This window comes from Cylas formicarius, unplaced genomic scaffold, assembly GCF_029955315.1.
Source record: "Cylas formicarius isolate icCylForm1 unplaced genomic scaffold, icCylForm1.1 PGA_scaffold_7__23_contigs__length_41026272, whole genome shotgun sequence".
NCBI classification, from domain to species: domain Eukaryota; kingdom Metazoa; phylum Arthropoda; class Insecta; order Coleoptera; family Brentidae; genus Cylas; species Cylas formicarius.
The window spans coordinates 6,507,023-6,531,343 of record NW_026844352.1 but is presented as its reverse complement, the minus strand read 5'-3'; the positions used below and the strand labels follow the sequence as shown (position 1 = coordinate 6,531,343).

Genomic DNA, 24,321 nt, shown 5'->3' with positions numbered 1-24,321 from the left:
TATCTGTTTTTAAATATTGTATTTTAGTGTTCAAACGTATTTTTTTTTACTTGTTGACATTATCCGATACTTTTTTTAAAAGTCAATGGGAATAAGCATTATTATTATTATTATTATTATTATTATTATTATTATTATTATTCCTGAAGGCTGAGATTCTTGAAAAAATCACTTAACACCGTTTTCGAAGGTATTTGGCAGCATTCGATGGTTCAATTTTGTTTGGAAATATGCTCTCAATATAGTCATCATAAGTGGCCATGGTAAATTAAAAAACTTATTTTATTATCTGTCAAAAAGCAAAACACATTTAAACTAAGTTTCCTTTGAAAGTTCATTTCCTGTGTCGCGTGATGATTGTCGACAGACCAAAAGTGTTCATTCTTTCTATTGAAAATACCCAATTCTGAAAATTTTGTTTCATTGGCTATCTAAGAGTAGCGAAAGTAATCCAGTTTTCAGAGAAACTTACTTTTATTTCGGAAACCAAGAATTTAATTTGCTCTTAGAATATGTAATGATATACAGGGTGTTTCAATAACGAAGAATCAGTTTTTTACCATTTTTGTATGTGGTATGGTATGTGGATGCTGTATAATGTAGAACTAATTTGAATATTAAGAAATTCCGTTCAATGAGTCCCTAACCTATTTCCAAAATTTTAGCTTTCGATGTTTACAATATTTTTCTCGGAAAACTGTTGAAAATAATCGTTTTCTCGAAAACCCCTGAGAATAGGTACAAAGTATTAGCGAATCGAAAAATGCAATAATATAAACGGTGTCCCATTTAAAATTTCAATGTTGATGCTACTTTTTCGAAGAAGCGGCCACCTCGCATCATTAAAAATATTTTTATATATCTTTAAGATATTTTATAGTTTTCTATGTCGGCGATAAATGTTGACTTACTTACTTACTTACCCATTTTTGTAGTCTTAGTCAAGAAACACTTAAAGTAATTTAAAAAAATCCGTTCTACTGTGCTGTTGTATAGATCGGGAAGACGTAGGTTACGCGTATGATTCCCCTCATCGAAGAAGCGTTGCTTTGTTTCCGGAACCGGGGCCGAACGCCATTTTGCAGCATGGCCGCTAACGAGCTTCCGAAACAATCCCAGTTCCTTATCTGTAGACAGGGACCACACTTATTAATACGGCTAGATAATTATTAATAGCGATATCAATACACAACGGGTGTTTTTTAAGGGTATAGAACTTTGAAATGGAATAAAACAAAGACGATTAATATATTTTTGGCGGTAAACTATCTAACCAGTGTGCCAAGACTGCTTGGTCGCGAGAACTACGACGAGTGACCCTTGCAGTGAGCAAGAAACTACGTTGATAGCAAAAGCGAAAGCCAAATTGATCTTAACCATCTTGACGTATGTATAGTGTTTTTCAAACAAACAGGTCCTTTTTTTCACGGCAATTCAACTCAATTTCAAACTTAAAGTGTGACTTCTGGCATATGACGCAGCGAATGATATTTATTTATTTATTTAAAGGGGTCTACCTCACGGACATGAAGCCCAAGTATCAAGTATGCTAATAAGAACTAAAAGTTCAGATTTTTCACGAAATTATATATTTTCACATGACAATTGTTTCGATAACACCGTGTCTTTATCAAATGTAATATGTAATGTAATATTTTAAAAAATAACCATAAAACTTTAATTAATGTTGTTAGACTTTAAGTTCAATAAAGGAGAGGTATTTAAATCTAAATGATCGTTAAGCAATACATTTGAATGTCTCATTTTGTTAATCTCCATGGCTTCCAATAAATTTAATTTCCTTCTTTTTGCGGCTGTATGTAAAATATCAGAATTGTCATCAAAAATGTGTTTTTCTGTGTTTAAGTGTGTAGCATAATTAGAATCTAGATTATTATTTTTAAACGCTCTTTTATGTTCGTTAATGCGTTTCTTGAAGGATTTACCTGTTTGTCCAATATAAATTTTAAGACAAGATCCGCATTTCAACCTAAAGTCACCTGATTTTTGAGATTTTGGACATTTCGTTTTATTGTTTTTTAAAAATTTTCCTATTGTGTTGTTAGTTCTGAAAGCTATTTTTGAACCACATTTTGACAAATGTTTTGAAACTTTTTCACTGGGTTCTCCTATGTGTGTAATTGTTTTAAATTTTTCGTGTTCTGTATTAGGTTTCGGATAAATAGAGTTTAAAGTTGTCTGGATTTGTTTTTCATTTATAATTTTATCTATAATGTACGGATTGTAGCCGTTGTTCAGTGCAATTTGTTTAATGATATTAAGTTCTTTGTTGTAATTTTCTGTTGAGAGTGGCGTATTAAGAAGTCTGTGTATAAAAGAGTGAAATGCAACCATTTTGTGTATTGTGAGCTGCTATGTATGACTGTGTCCGTGTGTGAAGGTTTATGGTAAATTGAAAAATCTAATTTGTTTTGCGTTTTCGTAATAGTTAAGTCTAAAAAATTAATAGAATTATCCTGTTCAATCTCGATAGTGAATTTTATACGATTATGTAATGAATTAATGTAATTTAAAAAAGAATTTAATTGTCTGTCCATTCCAACAAAGCAAGCAAAGACAACATCCACGTATCTATACCACCATAGAAAACTTTTACTTAAAGGATGTTCTAGTATAATATTTTCCAAATTACCCATAAAAATCTCGGCTGACAAAGGGATAAGTGGGTTTCCCATAATCAAAACTTCCTTAGAGATGATTATGGGAAACCCACTTAGTTCTTTGTTAGCCTAGATTTTTATGGATAATTTGGAAAATATCATACTAGAACATCCTTTAAGAAGAACGGCTACAATTCATCCATTATGGATAAAATTATAAATAAAAAGCAAATCCAGACAACAGTAAACTCTATTTATCCGAAACCTAATACAGAACACCAACAATTTAAAACAATTACATACATAGGAGAACCCAGTGCAAAAGTTTCAAAAAATTTGTCAAAATGTGGTTTAAAAATAGCTTTCAGAACTAACAACACAATAGGAATATTTTTAAAAAACCATAATGTTCAAAATCTCAAAAATCAGGTGTCTATATGCTGAAATGCGGATCTTGTCCTAAAATTTATATTGGGCAAACAGGTAGATCTTTCAAGAAACGCATTAACGCACATAAAAGAGCGTTTAAGAATAAGAGTCTCGATTTTGATTATGCTACACACTTAAATACAGAAAAACACAAGCCATGGAGATTAACAAAATCAAACAATCAAATGTATTGCTCAACGATCTCCTTTATTGAACTTAAATTCTCACAACAACATTAATTAAGGTTTTATTGTCATTTTTCGGTATATGTAGTAGCAAGTAGTTTGTAAATGTTACATTTGATAAAGACACGCTGTTGTGAAAATCTGAACTTTTAGTTCGTATTTATTTCGTTAAATGAATTTTCATCAAGTAAAAGCCACCTCAGTTCAATCAAGTATGTTGGAACGCATCGCATCGCACGTAATGATGATTTGATGTAACTTAACCTAATGTCTAGTCTAACATAAAAATTAACTCTAATAAGAAAAAAGAGAACAAGAAAAGACTAAAATCATTAATTATAATTAATGGGGCAATAACGATCTTGCCTTAGCAACAGATTGAGAAAAAAAGTCACGAAAGGCGTTGTAACGGGAAAGAGCTTTATCAAAAAGATGACAAGTACGAAGAAAACAAATTAAGCGATTCGGAAAATCTGAAGGCACGAAGCTTGTGGATTAGAAAAAGCGATCAAACGCTTTTGAGAACTTAGATACTGAGACATAATCTTTAAACTGGTACAGGTGGATCTTCCTTTAAAAATACATATTAGGGAACTATTTGTTTCTTAACAATACGAAGTATTTTGTCCCGTGGCAGAGATTCTAGAACAGAAATTGCAGATGAGGTAAATAGCCATATATTTTATGATTTACGATCTGCAGCCTTTTTTGTGTACGGAAATAATAAAACGACAGTCATGTATAAGGAATGCTGGAATTTAGTATGGTCTCATTGTAAATTTGAATTTCTTTCTTTCTTAGAACACTTTTTGTTTATATTGTCATGTGATTACCATTAAAATTGTTGAGAAATCTGGCGTCAGAAAATGACCGTCGAAGATATAGTGCAAAATTCAGTGTCATTAAAGTTCAAAATTCATGAACATAAAACACATGGTTGAAAAGCCTATTGTAGATTTTCAAAAATTGCTATTTTCTTTTTTCACCCAATATCTACGTAAGGCTATCGGTTTAAAATAAAACAAAGTTATATTATTTTTTGGGATATATGTAAGCTACTTTTCTTCAGTTTAAGCGTTGCTAGATCTCTTACAGTTTTCAATGTCCCCACGCACATCATCTTATACTTCCATTATATCCCATTTAAAAAAAAAAAGTGATAAAGCTAGCATTTTTTTAGAAAAAAAGAATGTTATAGAAAATAGATGAAAAATTTTAAAAGGAATTAAAATCAAAATTAAAAATCTTTCCAACTCTTATATTTACGATTTTCTCGATAAGTTTTGAAACCAACGAGATTGTAAATTACATATCACTACAATTTTAATAAACTTCTCAGGTGAAATACCCTGTGTACTCTCTGCCGATTAAGTTACGGTAAAGGTTCGTTAAATCCTCAAACTTCAGAATATCGAAAAAATTAGTGGCATTTTATGAAAAACAAGTAAAAATGTCTTTCTTGCAGAATTATCCATTAAATCGGAATTTCTGAAGAAGTAGCAGAAATTTATGACGTACACTCAGAATATTTTAAAATCAGAATTTCAAATTTGATTCGTAATTTTGGAAAAAAAATGAATTTCTGGAAAACAATTCAACCTCATTTTGAAACTCAGATCAGAATTTCAAACTTTAAAAACAATTGCAAGGGTGAAAAGTTTTGATAAAACGAGATAATGAACTTTACTCTAACCTGTGCACTTGGCATTTATCTTAACCTTAAAAATTATAGATACTATTATTATCAATAAAAAAGTTGAAGAATTTTAATAGGAATTCAAAACAAGATTTAAAAATAACTCATAACTTTTGAAACCAACGAGAAAATGAACGTTAATTACTCTGCATACTCGGCACTTACCTTAATCTTAAAAATTGAAAGGCGTTTCTCAATTACAGCTCAATACACTTTTAACGAACTCGTCGGGTGAAATACCCTGTATACTTTTGCCCGATTAAGTTACGCTAAAGGCCCATTAAATCCTCATAATTACGTTTCGACAAAAAAAATGCAGGCCCTATGTTCCCGCTTTTTCCTTCGTTCTTTGCGCCGATTTTCCCGAAATTGCGAAATAAAACGACTTCGCGTCGCAAACAAGGCGACTCCGTCGAGCCGATCTCCGAGGCAGGGGGGGGCTTTGTACGCGCCCCGAAGCGTCCAATTATAATATTACCAAGTTATCGGGACAGAAACAGTTGTAATTGTCACTTTGGCTTCCAATTAAACAACTCTCGGGGTATTTCCACGTTTCGGATAAGCGCCGTTAACACTTACAGGGATTCGAATTTTCCGCAGAGCCTTGTTGCGGGTATGTCAGCGCGTCAGCGTTTCGATTGGATATAAATTACTGGACGGGTTATAGTTTCCAGACTAGGATCTGGCGGCTGAATGTATTTTTTGGCCGCTCCGCCATTTTAACTTTTTTTTTCACTAAAAGCGTCCCTTTTTTAAAAGCTCTTAATGGTCGTCAAAAACAATAAATAAATCAGGATTTCCTGTAAACAAGTTGGAAATTTCTGAACATCGAGTGAAAACGTCTCTGACCTCTAGCAGAATTTTTGAAAATCCGGTCAGAATTTTAAACTTAAGTCAAAACTATTCATTAAGTCAGAATTTACAACAAAGAAATCAATATCATTAAACAAATTGCACTGAACAACGGCTACAATCCGTCTATTATAGATAAAATTATAAATAAAAAACAAATCCAGACAACAATAAATGCAATTTATCCGAAATCTAATACGTAGGAGAACGCAAAAATCAGGTGTCTATAGGTTGAAATGCGGATCTTGTCCTAAAATTTATATTGGGCAAACAGGTAGATCTTTCAAGAAACGCATTAACGCACATAAAAGAGCGTTTAAGAATAAGAGTCTCGATTTTGATTATGCTACACACTTAAATACAGAAAAACACAAGCCATGGAGATTAACAAAATCAAACAATCAAATGTATTGCTCAACGATCTCCTTTATTGAACTTAACTTTTCACAACAACATTAATTAAGGTTTTATTGTCATTTTTCGGTGTATATAGTAGCAAACTTTTTACATTTGATAAAGACACGGTGTTGTCGAAACAATTGCTATGCGAAAACATATATATATATAATTGGGAATTTACGAAAATCAAGTGCAAACGTCTCTGACCTTTAGCAAAATTTTTGAAAATCGGGTCAGAATTTTAAACTTAAATCAGAACTATTCATTAAGTCACAATTTCTGAAACATAAGGCAAAAATTTCGAACTTAAAAGCCCTAATAAACAAAAAATGAATCAAAATTTCTGTCACATCCGAATTTTTGGGAAATAAGTCTGAATGTAAGCAACAATAAGATTCGTATATGATAGCAAATGTTTTAAAATGTTCTACTAGGATCCTATGAAAATAAAAAAGGGTTTTAAAATCGAAAATTCCGAAGTCAACTTCTAACTAAAAACAAATAAAGATTGCATGTTTAACTCAGACTTTTAGCAGAATTTTTGAAAATCAATCAATCAGAATTTCAAACTTAACTCAGAATTGTTCATTAAGTTAACATTTTTGAAAAACAAGCCAAAATTTCAGACACAGAAGTCAGAATTTCTGAGAAATAAGTCGGAATTTGTAACAAATAAATTAGAATTTCCAAAAAAAAGTAAAAAAGACCTGATCAGAATTTCCATCTTAATTCAGAGTTATGTATTAAGTCAGTATTATATATTAAGTCAGAATTTCTGAAAAGCAAGTACAAATTTCTGACTTTTTCGAAAATCAGTTCATAATTTCGAACTTAAGTCACAGGTCCAAAGGTTTAAAGCGCAAATCAGCATGGAGAATTTAGACCGATAAACACTATTCCGGTTGGTGAAAAAATATTGGAAATGGTCGTCAAAGAGAAACTACTTGCATTCTGCGATAACAATGAAATTTTAGTATCCAATCAGTCTGGTTTCCGTCATCAACATTCGTGTAAATCTGTGATAGTTAATATATGTGACAATTTCCTCAGAGCTATTGATAGTAATAATCTTATTTTGGCTGTGTTCTTGGATTTTAGAACTTTCGAAATTATTGATAAGTTTACGTTGTTAAGAAAAATGGAAAAGCTAAGCATACGAGGTTCAGTTTTAAATTGATTCACATCTTATTTGTATAACAGAACCCAAAAAGTTAGATTTAAAACTAGAGTGTCTGATACTGTCGATGCAATGTATGGAGTGCCGCAAGGAACTGTAATCGGGCCTCTATGGTTACTATTGCATATTAATGACAAGTTAAGGTAATTACGATAGTAAGATCGAAGTATTCGCAGTAATAACGTAGTAACGTAGTATTAATAGTGATTTGAACCGAATATATGAATGGTTAGGTAAACACAAAGTTAATATTAACACGTCAAAGTCAAAATTTTGTATTTTTGGGAAAAAACAAAAATTGAGTACTGTTATTATATAAAACATAAGAATTGAAATAAATAATGACATTCTAGTACACGAAAATAAAATTAAGTACCTTGGAGTCATGTTAGACTCAGAACTAATGCTACGACCGCATGCTGATTATGTAATGAGAAAATTTTCACAAGAAGTAGGATTTATATGTACAATAGGCCATAGTCTTTTCATGTAAACCAAATACCTTTTATATAACAGCATTGCGGCACCTCATCTCAAATTTTGCTCCACACTCCTATATAACTTACCGAACTGTAAGATAAATGAGTTTCAAGCAATTCAAAATAGAGCATTAAGATCCATCTTAAAGTGTAACAGATACACTCCTGTAAACATAATGTCCAATGTTGTTAATGTCATGACGGTTAAAGAAGGAATTGTTTATGATGCAAATATTTTTATGTGTAAGTTAAGAAATAAACTATTACCTGATTACATCTATCATAAAGTAAAATATTTTAACAGCGTGCATGGTTACTATACAAGAAACCGAAATGATATTATTTTAGTAGATACGTATTGCTCTAACCAAATGACAAATTCTATTCTGTATAAGAGTCTCTCCGAAAATAATAAACTGCCTTGAAGAATTGTGATAATTTCAATAACTTTAAAACTATGTTAAGGCAATATGTGATGTCTAGATTTTAAGTATAAATCACTGTTTCATCTTAGTTTTATCTATTAAGTTGATTTCTGCTCATAATTATGTCGTTTGCCGATTTTGTTTGTTCATGCATTTTGTAAAACTTTGTAAACAATTGTTTTTGTAAGTGGCGTCCCAAGCTAATAAAGAAATATTATTATTATTATTGTTTCGGAAAAATTAATTAGAATTTCTGAAAGATATGTCCTACTTTCATCAAAATTTTTAAAAATTAGGCAATATTTGAAATCTAAGCCAGATTTATCAATTATATCAGAATTGTTGAACAAATAGTAGAAATTGCTAACTCACAATTTTTTTTAAACCAGGTCAGAATTTCAAACTTAAGGTCAGAATTATCCATTAAGTCATAATTTCTGAACAATTAGTAAAAATCTTTGATGTACAGTCAGAATTTTTGAAAATCAGCTCTGAATTTCGCACGTAAATCGGAATTTCTGAAAAATAGGTTTCAATTTCTATCAAACTTTAACAAATTTCTCGAATATCAACTATGAATATTGAAGGCTTCATGTATGCAAGTAAGAAAATGAGTTCATTCCAATTCACCCCGTACAATGATCAATCGGAGTGTTATCGGGTCAATCGAATTTTTCGTCGCCGTTCATTAATTGTCGCATTTGCATTAAACAACGACGGTCCGTCATATTAATAAAGATTAATAGTTGGTTATTGCCCAATAAAAATTTGTATTTGTATAATCTGTCGGCTGCTAAAAGGGCGTTTATAAGATTAAGGGTGATCCGGATGACTTATCCCCCTTGTCCCTGAGGAGCTTCGAAATTTATATGCGGGTACGTCCAGGAATAATATATGTGTGAACACAGACCTCGTATTGATTGCTGATTGATTAGTTTTGGTTAGAAGTTGTCCTGCATTATGACTATTAATATTAATTATCAATTTATTTATTAAATATGAATTATCAATATTAATTATCAAAACGGAGGTTTTAGGAGGTTAGCGCAAAAATTTCCCGGTCTGACATAGATGTAGCCCCAGTATCATGATAAAACTTTGTCTTCTTTTAAATATGTATCTTAGTAGGCTGCGAAAAAAAAATGAAGTCTTGCGTCAAATAGTTTTTTATTTAAACAAGACGTGTTCGAAAAAATGTCGCACATAACGCAAATTGAGTATAGAGCAGTCATAAAGTTTTTGATAAAAGAAGGGTTGGCAACTAAAATTATTAAAGAAAGGCTGGATGGTGTGTACGGCCAAAACTCTCCTTCGTATTCGTAGTGAAAGAATGGGGCAGGAGTCCCTTGAGGATGATTCAAGAGCTGGTCGACCAGTGGAGGTCATAACGGAAGATATTGTTGCGATTGTGGAAGAGGTGGTATTGAGTGATCGACGTTTAAAGGTCAAGGAAATCTCAGACATTACTAAGCTTTCTGATACAAGTGTTCATCGAATCCTGCATGATAATTTAGGTATGCATAAGGTTAGTGCAAGATGGGTTCCTAAAAACCTTTCAGCTATTCGAAAACAACGCCGTGTCGAGTGTGCGCGGTCTTTTTGGAACTCTGTGGGTCGGAACCGAAGCCTGTGATAGAAACTATTGTGACGGAAGATGAAACTATGGTTCTCTATTACGACCCTCTATCGAGTCTGCCAGTCAACAAAAATGGTGACGGCTACCATCTTTTGGTATTGTGAAGGAATTCTTTTGATAGATTTTAAAGAAACTAATACCACTGTCAATGGTAAATATTACGCAACATTATTACATAAATTGCGAGACTGCATAGGCGTAAAACGTCGAGCAAAACTGACCAGAGGCGTGCGTCTTTTGCACGATAATGCACCTGTCTAAACTGCTGGTGTTGCACAAGCTGCCATTTTGGAGTGTGAGTTCCAACAAATAGATCATCCTCCCTATAGTCCAGATATGGCCCCAGCGACTATTATTTGTTTGGATATTTGAAAAAGGACTTACGGGGACGGCGGTTTAACGACGAAGTTGAGTTGAAAGAGGCTGTTTTAGTTCATTTTGCAGACAAACCAAAAGAATAATTTTTTAAAGGGATTGAGTTGTTAATAAAGAGATGTAATAAGTGTATTGAAGTTGTCTTTGTTTCTGTCTGTTTATCTACTCGTACAGCTCCAACAAAGTTCTTTCCCCTGTTAAATTTTTAATCTTAAGAGATCCCTGTTGGCTATATTAAAGCAATAGTCTTAGAAAGAAGGGTAATATGATAAAAGTTAAAAATTAATCGCAAAGTATTAAAAACAAAAGTTATAGGTTATTCTAATACATTTCAGAATAAATAATAATAATAATATGGTGTGCCATTTAATAACATCGAAGTTTTTTAATTACAAAGATACAAATATATTTCTTTCTTTTGAACAACCCTGTAGCACCAAAATTTTTTTGCAAGTGTGAATTAGTAGTTTTTTTGGAAAAATTGCAATATTGGAAAAGCTATTAGGTTTAAGTATGTATTAGTATCAATAAAAAAGTTGAAATTAGTATCTTTATAACTCTCGTATTAGCCACTGTCTCATAACTTTTGAAACCAATGAGATAATGAACTGCCCGTCTATAAAAAATAAGGGAGATAGCAGAGAACATTTTTTTCCTAAATTTAGCACACTTAGTACAAAACTTCTTCATTTTCATTTATAGTAGAATATTTGAACCTTTAAGGAAAAAACCTTAAATGTGGCAACATCGCCCATATGAAACTTCGAACGTTCTCAAGCAGTGCTACTACACGTATAACATGAATGACAAAAACTATAAAAGGAAATTTATTTGGGTTTATTGAACTACAATGCTTCTGATAAAATAAATAAGAACTAAAAGTTCAGATTTTCATGAAATTATATATTTTCACATGACAATTGTTTCGACAACACCGTGTCTTTATCAAATGTTATATTTACAAAGTAGCTGCTACTATATATACCGAAAAATGACAATAAAACTTTAATTAATGTTATTGTGAGAATTTATGTTCAATAAAGGAGAGGTATTTAAATCTAATTGATCGTAATACATTTGAATGTCTCATTTTGTTAATATCCATGGCTTCCAATAAATTTAATTTCCTACTTTCTGTGGCTGAATGTAAAATATAAAAATTGTCGTCAAAAATGTGTTTTTCTGGGTTTAAGTGTATAGCATTATTAGAATCTAGACTATTGTTTTTAAACGCCCTTATATGTTCGTTAATGCGTTTCTTTAAGGATCTACCTGTTTGCCCAATATAAATTTTAGGACAAGATCCACATTTCAACCTGTAGACACCTGATTTTTTAAGATTTTGGACATTTCGTTTTATTATTTTTTTAAAATTTTCCTATTGTGTTGTTAGTTCTGAAAGCTATTTTTAAACCACATTTTGAAACTTTTTCACTTTGTTCTCCTATGTATGTAATTGTTTTAAAATATTCGTGTTCTGTATTAGGTTTCGGATAAATAGAGTTTACTGTTGTCTGGATTTGTTTTTTATTTATAATTTTATCGATAATGGACGGATTTTAGCCGTTGTTCAGTGCAATTTGTTTAATGATATTAAGTTCTTTGTTGTAATTTTCTGTCGAGAGTGGCATATTAAGAAATTTGTGTATAAAAGAGTGAAATGCAGCCATTTTGTGTACATAAGGGTGATTTGATTTGTTATGTATGACTGTGTCCGTGTGTGAAGGTTTGTGATAAATGGAAAAATCTACATCGTTTTGCATTTTCGTAAAAATTAAGTCTAAAAAATTAATAGAGTTATCCTGTTCAGTCTCGATAGTAAATTCTGTACGATTATGTAATGAGTTGTTATTTAGAAAAGAATTCAATTGTCTGTGTGTTCCAACAAAGCAAGCAAAGACATCATCCACGTACCTATACCACCATTAAAAACAATTGTCATGTGAAAATATATAATTTCGTGAAAATCTGAACTTTTAGTTCTTTTTTGGATTTTCATCAAGTAAAAGCCACCTCAGTTCGTTGCGATTTACACAAATCCCAATTTACACAAATTTTGTTGTAATTGCTGGCCCGTACGAAGGGTTTAGTAAATTTTGAAAGGTTCTTAAATCTTTTTATGATAAAATTTTGGATTCGTTTCAGTAAAAGGATAGAACAGTGTTCATATAAACCCATCCCTACGACGTAACCCCAAAATTGCCAATAAAAACGTTTTTAATAGCTAGTTTTTACTAAGCTGTTGGTTATAAGGCACCTCACAATCTTATTGACCACGGTTTACATCTCATTATCACTCCCGTCATTTAGGAACATCGACGAAGTGTTCCTTGCATTGGACAAACTCGCTCCTTTTCCCCGAACTTTATTTTTCTTGTTTCAACCGACGAAATTGGGCCGATATCCGCCTCAAACCCCTGTATCCTGTGACGCCGTTCGAGGCCGTTCAGCGGCGCGACGCTCGACATCCACATCCGCTCGGATATTCCCCTCCATCGACCCCCCACCAGGCAACCGGCTCTCCTTAGTTGGCAGCCTTTCCAGGAATTGGGTGGTAATTTACATAGCTCGTTGTTTTACTGGCAAAAGGGGCCCACCGATGGAAACGTGCGCGCGTGTGTGTGTGTGTGGGCTAGAGTGAATGAAACGTTTGGCCCTTTGCGCACGAGGCTACGCGATCGATAAGTGTATAAAACGGCCAGGGTTTTAAGTCGTCGTTGATCTTTTTATCGTCGGCTCTTTTGGCGGATAGTTTTTCTACTTATATATACAGTGAAAGCTCCCTATAGCGAAACTCTTTATAACGTAAAACCCTGTATTACGAACAAAATTTGTTGTACTATTAGGTCCTCCATACAAAGCTATGTATTAATCCACTCTGTATAACGAATTTATCACTCTCTATACCGAAAGAAAAAGGTTCATGCTTTTATCGATATGTATAAAAGCACACCATTGTTTCAATCAGTCCCAATTTGACTTAGTGAATACGGCGAGCATCGCGAGTAAGCGAAAAATGTTATCTCTATATGGTAAATTTGCTTTAATTCTAGAGATAGAACGGGGAGACAAGAAAAATGATGTGGGACGTCGATACGGTCTTACACCGTCGACTGTATCCACGATTTGGAAGTGCAAAATTCAAACAGAGGCATGGTATAAATTTTTACATTTTTAATACTGACGAAACTGGTATTTTTTACAAAATGACGCCAGATACAATTCTTAAATTTCGAAGCGAAAATTTTGTGGGTGGAAAACTTTCTAATAACGTATAACAGTGTTAGTAGCTGCCAATATGAGTGGGAGAGGAAAAAGAAAGCTAGTCGTGATTGGAAAGTCAACTAACCCACTATGTTTTAAGAACATCAAGCATTTGTCGGTCAATTACAAGGCAAACAAGTCTGCATGGATGGCATAGCAAATTTTTTAAGAGGGGATACAGAAATGGGGTGCAGAATTAAAGGGGAGGAAAATATTACACCTCTTAGATAAGTGCCCTGCACATCCCCGTATTCCAAATCTACGGAATGTTGAATTGGTATTTCTTCCAGTCAAAACAACAAGTGTATTACAGCGGATGGACCAAAGTGTAATAAAAAGTCTTACGAGTCGATACAGGAAAAACATTTTAATGGAAATGATCGAGTCCCAAGACAAATTTTCCATTAATATGCTAGATGCAATCAAATTTATTAGTAAAGCTTGGAAAGAGGTGACACCAGGAACAATTCAACACTCCTATCGTCATACAGGACTTATTACTGAGACCAAATGGAAAGAAGACTTGGAAGATGATCAGCCACTAAGCGAGTGGATAAAGCAGTTTCAAACAACAATTACGTTTACAAGTGAGGAGTTGCAAGATTTTATTGTGATAGATCAGTTCGGAAAACCAATACTTTTACGAAAAATCCAATTGACGGAAATGAACGCAATGAAAGTCTTGGATACTCCCAGTCTTTCAAAAATAAATATTGGCGAGATATACCAGCTAAGAGACTTAGCAGAAAAAATAACTTCCATGGAACCAGTGAAAGAAGAAACAAATACGTACCAAATAATTGTTATTGTTTTTGGAATAATCATGGTTGTAATTTTAGATTTCGTCATTAAGAAGCTCTTCTTCGAAAAGGTGCGACACTTGAAGAAAAACGCATCCAAAGAGAAAACCTGCCGAGAAGAAAATTTTGAAGCTTTTTCGAAAAAACGCTGCTTTATTTTCGAAAGTTAAGGAGGGAGAAGTTATATGCTCCAAACTGCAAAGGAAGCCCAAAGCTAAGCGAATTTATCCTATTTATCCCATTGTAAAATTGGTCTTAATTATTCCAGTCTTTGTATCGGCTACTCCCAATAAAACTATATTTTGCTTTCTGTATAAATAAATGTTTTTAAAAACGTTCTCCCGAATTTTGAACATTTAGGTCGCCGCATAGTTTTTCGAGCATAAAACTTTATTTCAATCGCCAGAAGGTTAAACGCCGTCATATATTATAAAATACTATAAATTAAAACACACTGTATAAGCAAATGTTTTTAAAAACGTTCTCCTGAATTTAAAAAAAATATTTAAGTCGCATATATTACATAAACGGCAAATCAATACATTTTTTTCCGTTACCGGTGTAGAGAAAACCGTGTTTCGGTGTTTTCGAAAAGTGGTAAAATATCATTCCGGGCCAATACATTGACCTAATAATAACGCCAGTTTCGTCTATGGTCGGCTGGATAGTCCAACAATTCGTTGGAACGTCCATATCGATGGTGTCTGCAAATTTAACAATAACAGTGGGAACTCAACGGCTATATTTACGTACCCAAAAAGTCTATAGCATAATTATAATCTTTTCGAGCGAACAAATTGTTTTTTAATTTTTGAGTTGCCGGTCGAAAATGTTGATACGAAGCCAAGTCTGTGGCCTCTAAGGGACTCAACCCTTCGAACGACCGATTTTCCACAATAACGCCATCTGAGCGTTTAAATAACGCTCCGCGTGGGACAACGGCTGCCTCTTTAGTTATTAGATGAACCGTCGCTGATAATCTGTCTTCTTCCTTCAGTCTTTTTATCAATGGGGGTTTGTTTGACCTGGCGTCCATGATTTGCTCCTCTTCCATCTTAATTTCCGTAACTAATGCGGCATTTCCTGTATATTAAAAACCTTTTCTTTTCTTTTTCTTTGAGCACTATTCAGCGCCAAAGGAAAGCGCTTACAAAAAAATATTCTCCTTTACTTGAGTTAGTTACCTTGGAAATTGGTCTTGCATAAAGGAGTTAACTCCAATCCAATGTTATTTGGTTGCGGCAACAATCCCCAATTAATGCAGTCCTTGCTATAATAATAGGTTCTTTTCAAGAGTATATCCTTGGAGTAACCATACGCTATATAGTAATCATCTTCTGTTCCTAAAATTTTTCCCCAGTAGAATACATTTTGGAAGTGATTTTCAGTCTGCAATATTAGCAAGCTGTTATGAAGTATTAACGATTCCGCTGTTGATATAATATGACCAAATGTGCCAATTAATTGTAGACTGTCCAACACGGAGTCTATGTTCATTTTATCTTCGCAAATATTACGTGTCACACTGACATTTATGTCATTCATATAATGTATATATTAAAATTATTGGTACGGTAAGAGCTTCGTCGTTCATTGTTGCGATGTATTGAGTACTGTAACCATACGAGTATTGTAATGAGCCTTACCACACGTTTGATATTCAATATAATCTAAGCAAATTAGTCACGAACATGACTAATAGAGGAAAATGAAGTTTTGGTACTAAACTCCTAGTTGAAACAGAAACACAGATCAAAAAACCACTTCCAAAGGTGATCCCACGGCGCGTTTCAGCTTTTTGAATGTAAACAGTAACTTTCTATATTCTACATAGAATTGTTTTATAATGTCTTGGCGTATCTTCCACACAACGCTTACTGGAAAATAATTATATTATAAATAAAAATTACATATTAGAGTTGTTTATCATTCAGTTTACAGAAAACCTACACACACAGACCGATACCTTGTTTAAAAACCCCGAATTAAAACACCTTATATCTGCTCTTTTCTCACATGAGAGATATTAAGAGCTGCATCGGAGAAAAAATCGTATTACCATGTTATTACAGAAAATTCTTATTAAACTTTCAATCATATTATTAATGTAATTACAATCAATTTAATTAGTACAAGTAGTTTCATTGGATTTAATAGCAAGTGTTGTGCACCAAACTACTTAATTGATTTTCAATCATTTGTTAAAGTAATTATAATTAATTTAATTAGGTACAGGTAGTTTTATTGAATTTAAGAGCAGAAACCTTTTATATGTGAAAGCACTATATCTGTAACTCTAGCACGTACTATAATGCAAGATTTATTCACCAAAATACTTAATTATTGCCAATTGTGAGTCGTTTCTTCATTTCTTTTTTTTCTTTTTATTTTTCTTTTCTTTACCTTTCGTTATTCCACAAGTTTTGCTGCAACAGTTTTTTCAAATAATGTTTGTTATTATAAAAGAAAAACTTCGTTCCCGATTTGATTACAGACGAAACATAAATAATAAATAGAAGGGTAAATTTTAAAGTATAGCCTGCGACGATTTCTTATGTGCCTTAAAAACCGCAACAAGTGAATATTTAATCAGCAGACTTGACAGAGGAAGCCATATTAAAACTAGCAAGAAGGGTGAGGAAGAGCACCAAGAGGAAGAAGAAGATGAAGAAGTTGACCACCACCAACCGTTCAACAGTTAAGCTGCTAGAGAAATTTTTTATATATCATGGGGAAGATGCCCCTCTCGGAGAAATGGTGAAAATACATGCCAAAGTACGAGATGCGTATTGGCATACTAAAAAAAAATCAAAAGAAAATGACCGATTGTTTGAAACATTAAATGTAGTTTTTAAATATTTATAAAAAATGTTCCTAAGTAGATGTTAAAATATTACAGTACACATATGCGTATTTTTATTTTTCAAGTGCTTATAACTTTTTATAAAAAGTAAAACACGGCTCTTTAAAAAAATTAGACCAATAACATAGTAATATACTATTTATGCTTCTGCATTTTTGTCACATACTTTGCACAAAAATACTAATTTTCTGTTTTATTATTGGCAGCTGTTTCGCAATTTCTGGCTCATCCTTTTGTGAGCTCCATCACTGTATTCCATTTACGTTTGTTATTGTTTGATCCGGAAATATGAGCAACTGGGGGCATTCGACATTATTACAAATAAATTTGTACTATTCTTAATAAACGATAAACGAAATGCGCGTCTAATTTTCCTTTAAAAAGTTAGTAAGGGGTTTATTGGATTGCTTATAATGTTAACCTTTTTTTAAATAGTTGAAAATCGTGTACATTGTTTCCTGAGATAAAGAAATTATACTATATGAATACAAAATACTTTTGTTATGTATCGTAAAAAATAAAAATAACTATCGAAAAATTATAAACATTAATATAAATAAAATATGTATGAAATCAAATTTTGGCAGAAAAAGGGAAAAAGCACATGAATTTTTAAAAAATAATAAATGCCTAAATTGTTTAGAAAACGTTTTTCAGAAGTGGCAAGTTAAATAAAAATGATTAAGTAATAATAAAACAAGATATTATTTACTTACCTGTATTCTCTTCTTGCTGCTTTAAGTGTGCTTTAAGTGTTTGAACTTTCCCTCGAATTTTTTTCTTGCAGATTTTACAAATCGCTCTACACCCAGATTTATTTGGATGTAAAACTGCCATATGCTACTTTCTTTTCTTCTAGCAATTTAAATGTCTTCACCTAATGCTCTATTTTCTACTAGTTCCACCCCATTGATAAACGAACAACTAAATACGCGGGATTGCTACATAAAAAATAGGAAATATATATATTCTTATGAAATTAAAAAAAGACAATTAAAATTTAAAAAATAAAAAATTCTTGATTTTTATTAGTTTAAAAAAAATCACAGTTTGCCCAACACTGGTTGCAATACCCACAACGTTATACCTAAATCTGTTTATAAAATTCTTCTTAAATCTAGTATAAAGAAATAGAGCAAATGGGTGAGATGAAAATCTTCGTTTATGTTCTACGCAGGATCACATTCAAAAATTTAAATAATTAACGTCAACACTAGAGAAACCATCAAACTCTTCTCAACTATCAAACACTGTGGTAAATGTATAATCGCACCAATTTTCTAAGACTCAAAAATCGATTCTCGATCGAGTCTGTCCTAAACAAACTGCCGAACGAAATTCGATTTGAAATCGCAAAAAATCCTTTAAAATTCAAAACTTCCCAAATTTAATATTCCAAAACCCAAACGCATCGCTCTCAAATATGTTCATACACGTCAACTTAAAAAAAGATTTTACCTCATTAAATCTATTACTAAGGCTTCTTCTCTACCACAATCATAAAAAAAGTCTGTCATCACATCACATTCACAAACTATGAACTATTGTCAGCACCATTAGTTCTCCAAAATATTCCCTAGCAAAATATGCAGCTTCTATATAATCCTTTACAGAGAAAACCAATAGTTTCCTTCTGTACTCCTTTCAATTAATTGAACACACGTTGATACTCTGGTTAGTTTCGAATTTGAATCTCTCTTTACTGAAGTTCCCCTATACCTGAAAGTTTCAACTTTATTTCAGGTATATTCAAACGCGAGAATCTGGTACCGAATTTTCTCATCTAAACAGAAAATTACAACAAAACAAAAAATCCGTGCATTATAGATAAAATTATAAATAAAAAACAAATCCAGACAACAGTAAACTCTATTTATCCTAAACCTAATACAGAATACTAACAATTTAAAACAATTACTTATATAGGAGAACCTAGTGAAAAAGTTTCAAAACATTTGTCAAAATATGGTTTATATTAGCTTTCAGAACTAACAACAAGATAGGAAAATTTTTGAAAAACAGGTTCAAATGCGGATCTTGTCCTAAAATTTATATTGGACAAACAGGTATATAGTTCAGAAAAGCATTAATGAACATAAAAGCACATACACATACTTAAACACAGAAAAACACACTTTTGACGACAATTTTGATATTTTACATACAGCCACAAAAAGTAGAAAATTAAATTTATTGGAAGCCATGGAGATTAACAAAATGAGACATTCAAATATATTACTTAACGATCAATTAGATTTAAATACCTCTCCTTTATTGAATATAAATTCTCACAACAACAGTAATTAAGGTTTTATTGTCATTTTTCGGTATATATAGTAGCAAGTAGTTTGTAAATATTACATTTGATATAGAAACGGTGTTGTCGAAACAATTGTCATGTCAAAATATATAATTTCATGAAAATCTGAACTTTTAGTTCTTATTTATTTTTATAAATGGATTTTCATCAAGTAAAAGCCACCTCAGTTCAATTTCAGAACACATCTGATATTCATTACTTAGAAAAAGCCTATGATAATGAACCAAGGAAACAATCATGGGAGGCTATGACGTTGAACGTTGGACGAAAATGGATGAGTATAACGAAAAGATCATATAATGATACAAAAGCGAAAATAAAAGTAGGCAACGAATTAACGAAAGCAATAGTCATAACCAAAGGAGTAAGACAAAGATGCGGCTTATCACCCATACATTTTAATAAATGTATTTAGAATAAGCTTTAAAGGCATGGTATAAAAAGCGTTCAAGGATGAACAAGCCGATACAAGGGAAAACATGTCGCTGGTGACCAAGTTATTTTTGCATAAGAAAAAGAGCTCATGGTATACATGATAATGACGCTAAAGTAAGAGTACCAACTGTGGAGACTGAAAATAATATGGATAAAACCGAATTGGACACCAAGGTACAGATTTAGATTTGAATTTGGAGGTCGAAATTATTAATAGTTGCCAAACTTTCAAGTATCTACAAGAGCACTTTATGGACTGATGTGGAACAATGCTCTTACTAAAGGAAACTAAAAAGGAATCTTCCAAAATATCACCTTATATGGAGCAGAAGTATTGCCAATGACAACAATGATAAGAAACAAAATAAGAACGGTCGAATTGGACTTTATGAGAAGATGTCTACAAGCCATACCAACTGACCAAATAAGAACTGCAGACATTTGGCAATGAATAGAAATGGAATGCTCGTTAACAAGCAAATTAGAAAATAGCGCGTTACAACGGTATTGTGACGTACAAAGAATGTCAGAGATGACCAAAAGGAATACCGGAACGGATAAAAACGGCGAACTCGTAAAGGATAATGCCGAAGAAGAAGAAGAAGAAGAAAACATTCAAAACATCATTGACCACATTTGAAAAGTTCTTTGCCAAAGACATAAAATACATTTGGTGAGACCGGACGGAAAATATCAATTGCTTCATTAAAAGAATTTTAGAAAAAACAGTTAAAGCAAATGCGGCAGTAAATGTTTTGTGAAATTAAATAACGGGAACAGCGCAATCATAATTGGATTACTTCGTTGTCATTTAATCCTGAAACTGCATCACTAAAGGGCTGTAACCGGTTTAATATCGTTCTCCAGCGAACAACTGTAAAAATTATAGGGTGTAAATCTGGAATATTATGGAGGGTTATTTATGTAATCTCCACTTTGTCCTTTGATTTGCATCAATTAGGACGATTTCACGCTCTGCTCGGTTATTTTATTTTCAATAACCATATTTTCACGAAAGATGCATCCACGAAATCATTCAAAACTCGATGTCAACTCGACGAGAAACTGAAATCATGGTGTCTCAGGCAATCTATATCATCGAGAAACATTATATCATGAATAACATATATTTTAATTGATTGTATTGATTGATGAAAAAATTGGGTAAAAAAAACAATCCAAATCGTGTTATAAACAGACACTAGCTGTCTGTCTTAATATAACAATTATAACATTATAATAGTATTATGCTAAGAGTGTAAAATATTGTAAATATATAATTTTCACTAGTAAAGTGGCATAAATTGTCACTTTTAAATTTATTTTTGGTAATTGTATTGATTGATGAAAAAATTGGGTGAAGAAGAAACAATCGAGACCGTGTTATAAATAGATACTAATTGTCTATATTAATATAACATTAATATTAACATCATAATGGGGTAAAATATTGTAAATGTATAATTTCAAATTACTTGTAGCGATTGAATTGATTGATCAAATAATTGGAAAAAAAAAACAATCCCGAATGTGTTATAAACAGACACTAGTTGTATATATTTATATAATAATTATAATTTATGAAAACATTTTACTAATGGTGTAAAATATTATAAATATGTAATTGTCACTAGTAAAATGATATATATTGTTACATTTAGTGTTATTGTTGGTAATTGTATTTACTGATCAAAAGATTGTGTGAAAAGGAAACAATGAAGACCGTGCTATAAATAGATCCTAATTGTCTATATTAATATAATAATGAGGTAAAATATTGTAAATTTATAATTTTAAATTACTTGAAAAATTGAAATGATTGATCGAATAAATGGGTAAAAAAACAATCCAGATCGTGTTATAAACAGACACTAGTGGTCTATATTAATATAACAATTATAATTTTATGATAAAATTATACTAATGATGTAAAATACTTTAAACATACAATTTTACTACTTACTTTTAAAGTTATTTGTATTGATTGATGAAAAGTTTGGTGAACAGGGTTCGAAATGTTTTCGGAGCGCGAGCATTGAAGATGCCAAGTGAGATTTTGGCGAAACATCTGCAGGATTCCAGTCGGAGTTCAACAAGCGAACGGATGATATCGCGGAATATAGTGTCATCATATATATATATATATATATATATATATATATATATATATATATATATATATATATATATATATATATATATATATATATATATATATATATATATATATATATATATATATATATATATATATATATATATATATATATATATATATATATATATATATATATATATATATATATATATATATATATATATATATATATATATATATATATATATATATATATATATATATATATATATATATATATATATATATATATATATATATATATATATATATAGTTTATATTTTGTTTTTTCTTAGACCTTCTCTATATTTATGTTTAGCTTTTGGTTCTTGGGTTATAGGTCTTTGTATTAAAAGCGATTAAAATTTTTTTTGTCCATATATTGACGTTTCGGTCTTCTATGACCTTCTTCAGAAAGGGGTACAGTCTAAAATTATGTTATAGTACAGTTCTTTTTTTTTTACATATACACAACGGAATTACAAAGAACCTTACCTCTTTTTGGTAAGGTTCTTTGTAATTCCGTTGTGTATATGTAAAAAAAAAAGGACTGTACTATAACATAATTTTAGACTGTACCCCTTTCTGAAGAAGGTCATAGAAGACCGAAACGTCAATATATGGACAAAAAAAATTTTAATCGCTTTTAATACAAAGACCTATAACCCAAGAACCAAAAGCTAAACATATATATATATATATATATATATATATATATATATATATATATATATATATATATATATATATATATATATATATATATATATATATATATATATATATATATATATATATATATATATATATATATATATATATATATATATGATATATATTGTTACTTTTTAAATTACTTATACTATTATTTATGAAAAAATTGGGTAAAAAAAAATCAACATCATTATAATAAATATATCCTATTGGAGTAAAATATGGTACGTGAAACACGTATTGTTACTTTTAAAATTATTTTTAGTGATTGTATTGATCGATAAAAAAATTTGGTTAAAAATGAATTTTTCTTGGTCAAATAGAAGGATAATAGAGAAAATTTAGAAATAAATCCTAATTGTCCATATTAATATAATAATAATATAATACTAACCTAGTAAAATATTAGTGATTCTAGTGATTGCTGTAAAAATTTGGTGAAAAAGGAAACAATCAAAGATTTCATATTTAAGTCTAATCCTGAATAACTTTTTAAAAAATAACTTTTTCTTCGTCACATAAAAGCACAAGAGAGAAACATTATGAAGTGATCCTACTTGACTATATCAATATAATAATAATATTATACTAATGACGTAAAATATTCTCAATAAATAATTTTTAACAGTAAAACAGCATATATTGTTATGGTATAATAATTTTTGATGATGTAGAATATGAATTTAATCGATGGAGCGGATAAAATTTAGTGAAAAAAGTTCAAATAGTCTTTCGTCTGCTAGGAAAGTTTTCCTAATTGTTTAATTTGTCTTAGTCTTGCATTCTTGATCCATTTCAAGTCCAACTTAAGATATCTTGGAGTCACGATATCTTGGAGTCACTTCTGTATCTCATTTTCTGTTTTGTTCTTCGTTCTTCCTTTTTGTTCATTTATTTGTTTTTCCATATTGTTTGCCACATGCACAGACGTTTTGTTTAGCTGGTTTTTTACTTCCTGCTTTGATTCTAACTAGTAATGCAATTGCTCTTCGAGTTGTTTCCTATTTACGACGAACAACTTAAATCGAAAAATGTGTTAATGTTGAAGTCTGGATTTCTTGTAAATGGTTCATCTGGCTTGAGTTGAATATCCTCCAAATATATATTTACGTAAATGTATTAACCTCAATCATTATACGAAAATACAAACTATGGGTCTTTTTCCACCAGTATTAAGATCTCAAACTTTGAAGATATTCTTTTCGTAATTGTGAGTTCATTTTTTGGTTCAATCTAGGGTACATTACACCTACACCCACGAATGACCCCAGGCGTGGTTATTTGATACCGCGCTTAAAGTTAGAAGAATGTCTCGCGTTTCCGTTTGTTCCATTATGTTTAAATCGCGCCGTGTAAAACAAAACATGCCTTAGAATTTCGAACCAGGAATTTCGGGAATGCTTTTCATCGCCGCATGTGAATTATTCGAACGCTGCTCCTCCGCTGTTTTCTAACAGTTGGCATCGAAAGCCATTCATTAAACAATTTCGTAGTCGTCAGTTAGGTGAGAAAA

The 24,321-nt window shown here is 31.4% G+C and overlaps 1 protein-coding gene across 1 annotated transcript; it reads right to left on the bottom strand.

The window, feature by feature from the left end:
• Positions 1-14,853: 14,853 nt before the first annotated feature.
• LOC132705399 (radial spoke head protein 9 homolog) lies at positions 14,854-15,852 on the bottom strand. Its single transcript, XM_060675967.1, has 3 exons — positions 15,523-15,852; positions 15,092-15,421; positions 14,854-15,042 (listed from the first exon to the last, which is right to left on the bottom strand). The coding sequence occupies exons 1-3, from the start codon at positions 15,833-15,835 to the stop codon at positions 14,858-14,860; spliced, it is 828 nt and encodes a 275-aa protein (XP_060531950.1). The 5' UTR covers positions 15,836-15,852; the 3' UTR covers positions 14,854-14,857.
• Positions 15,853-24,321: the final 8,469 nt, after the last annotated feature.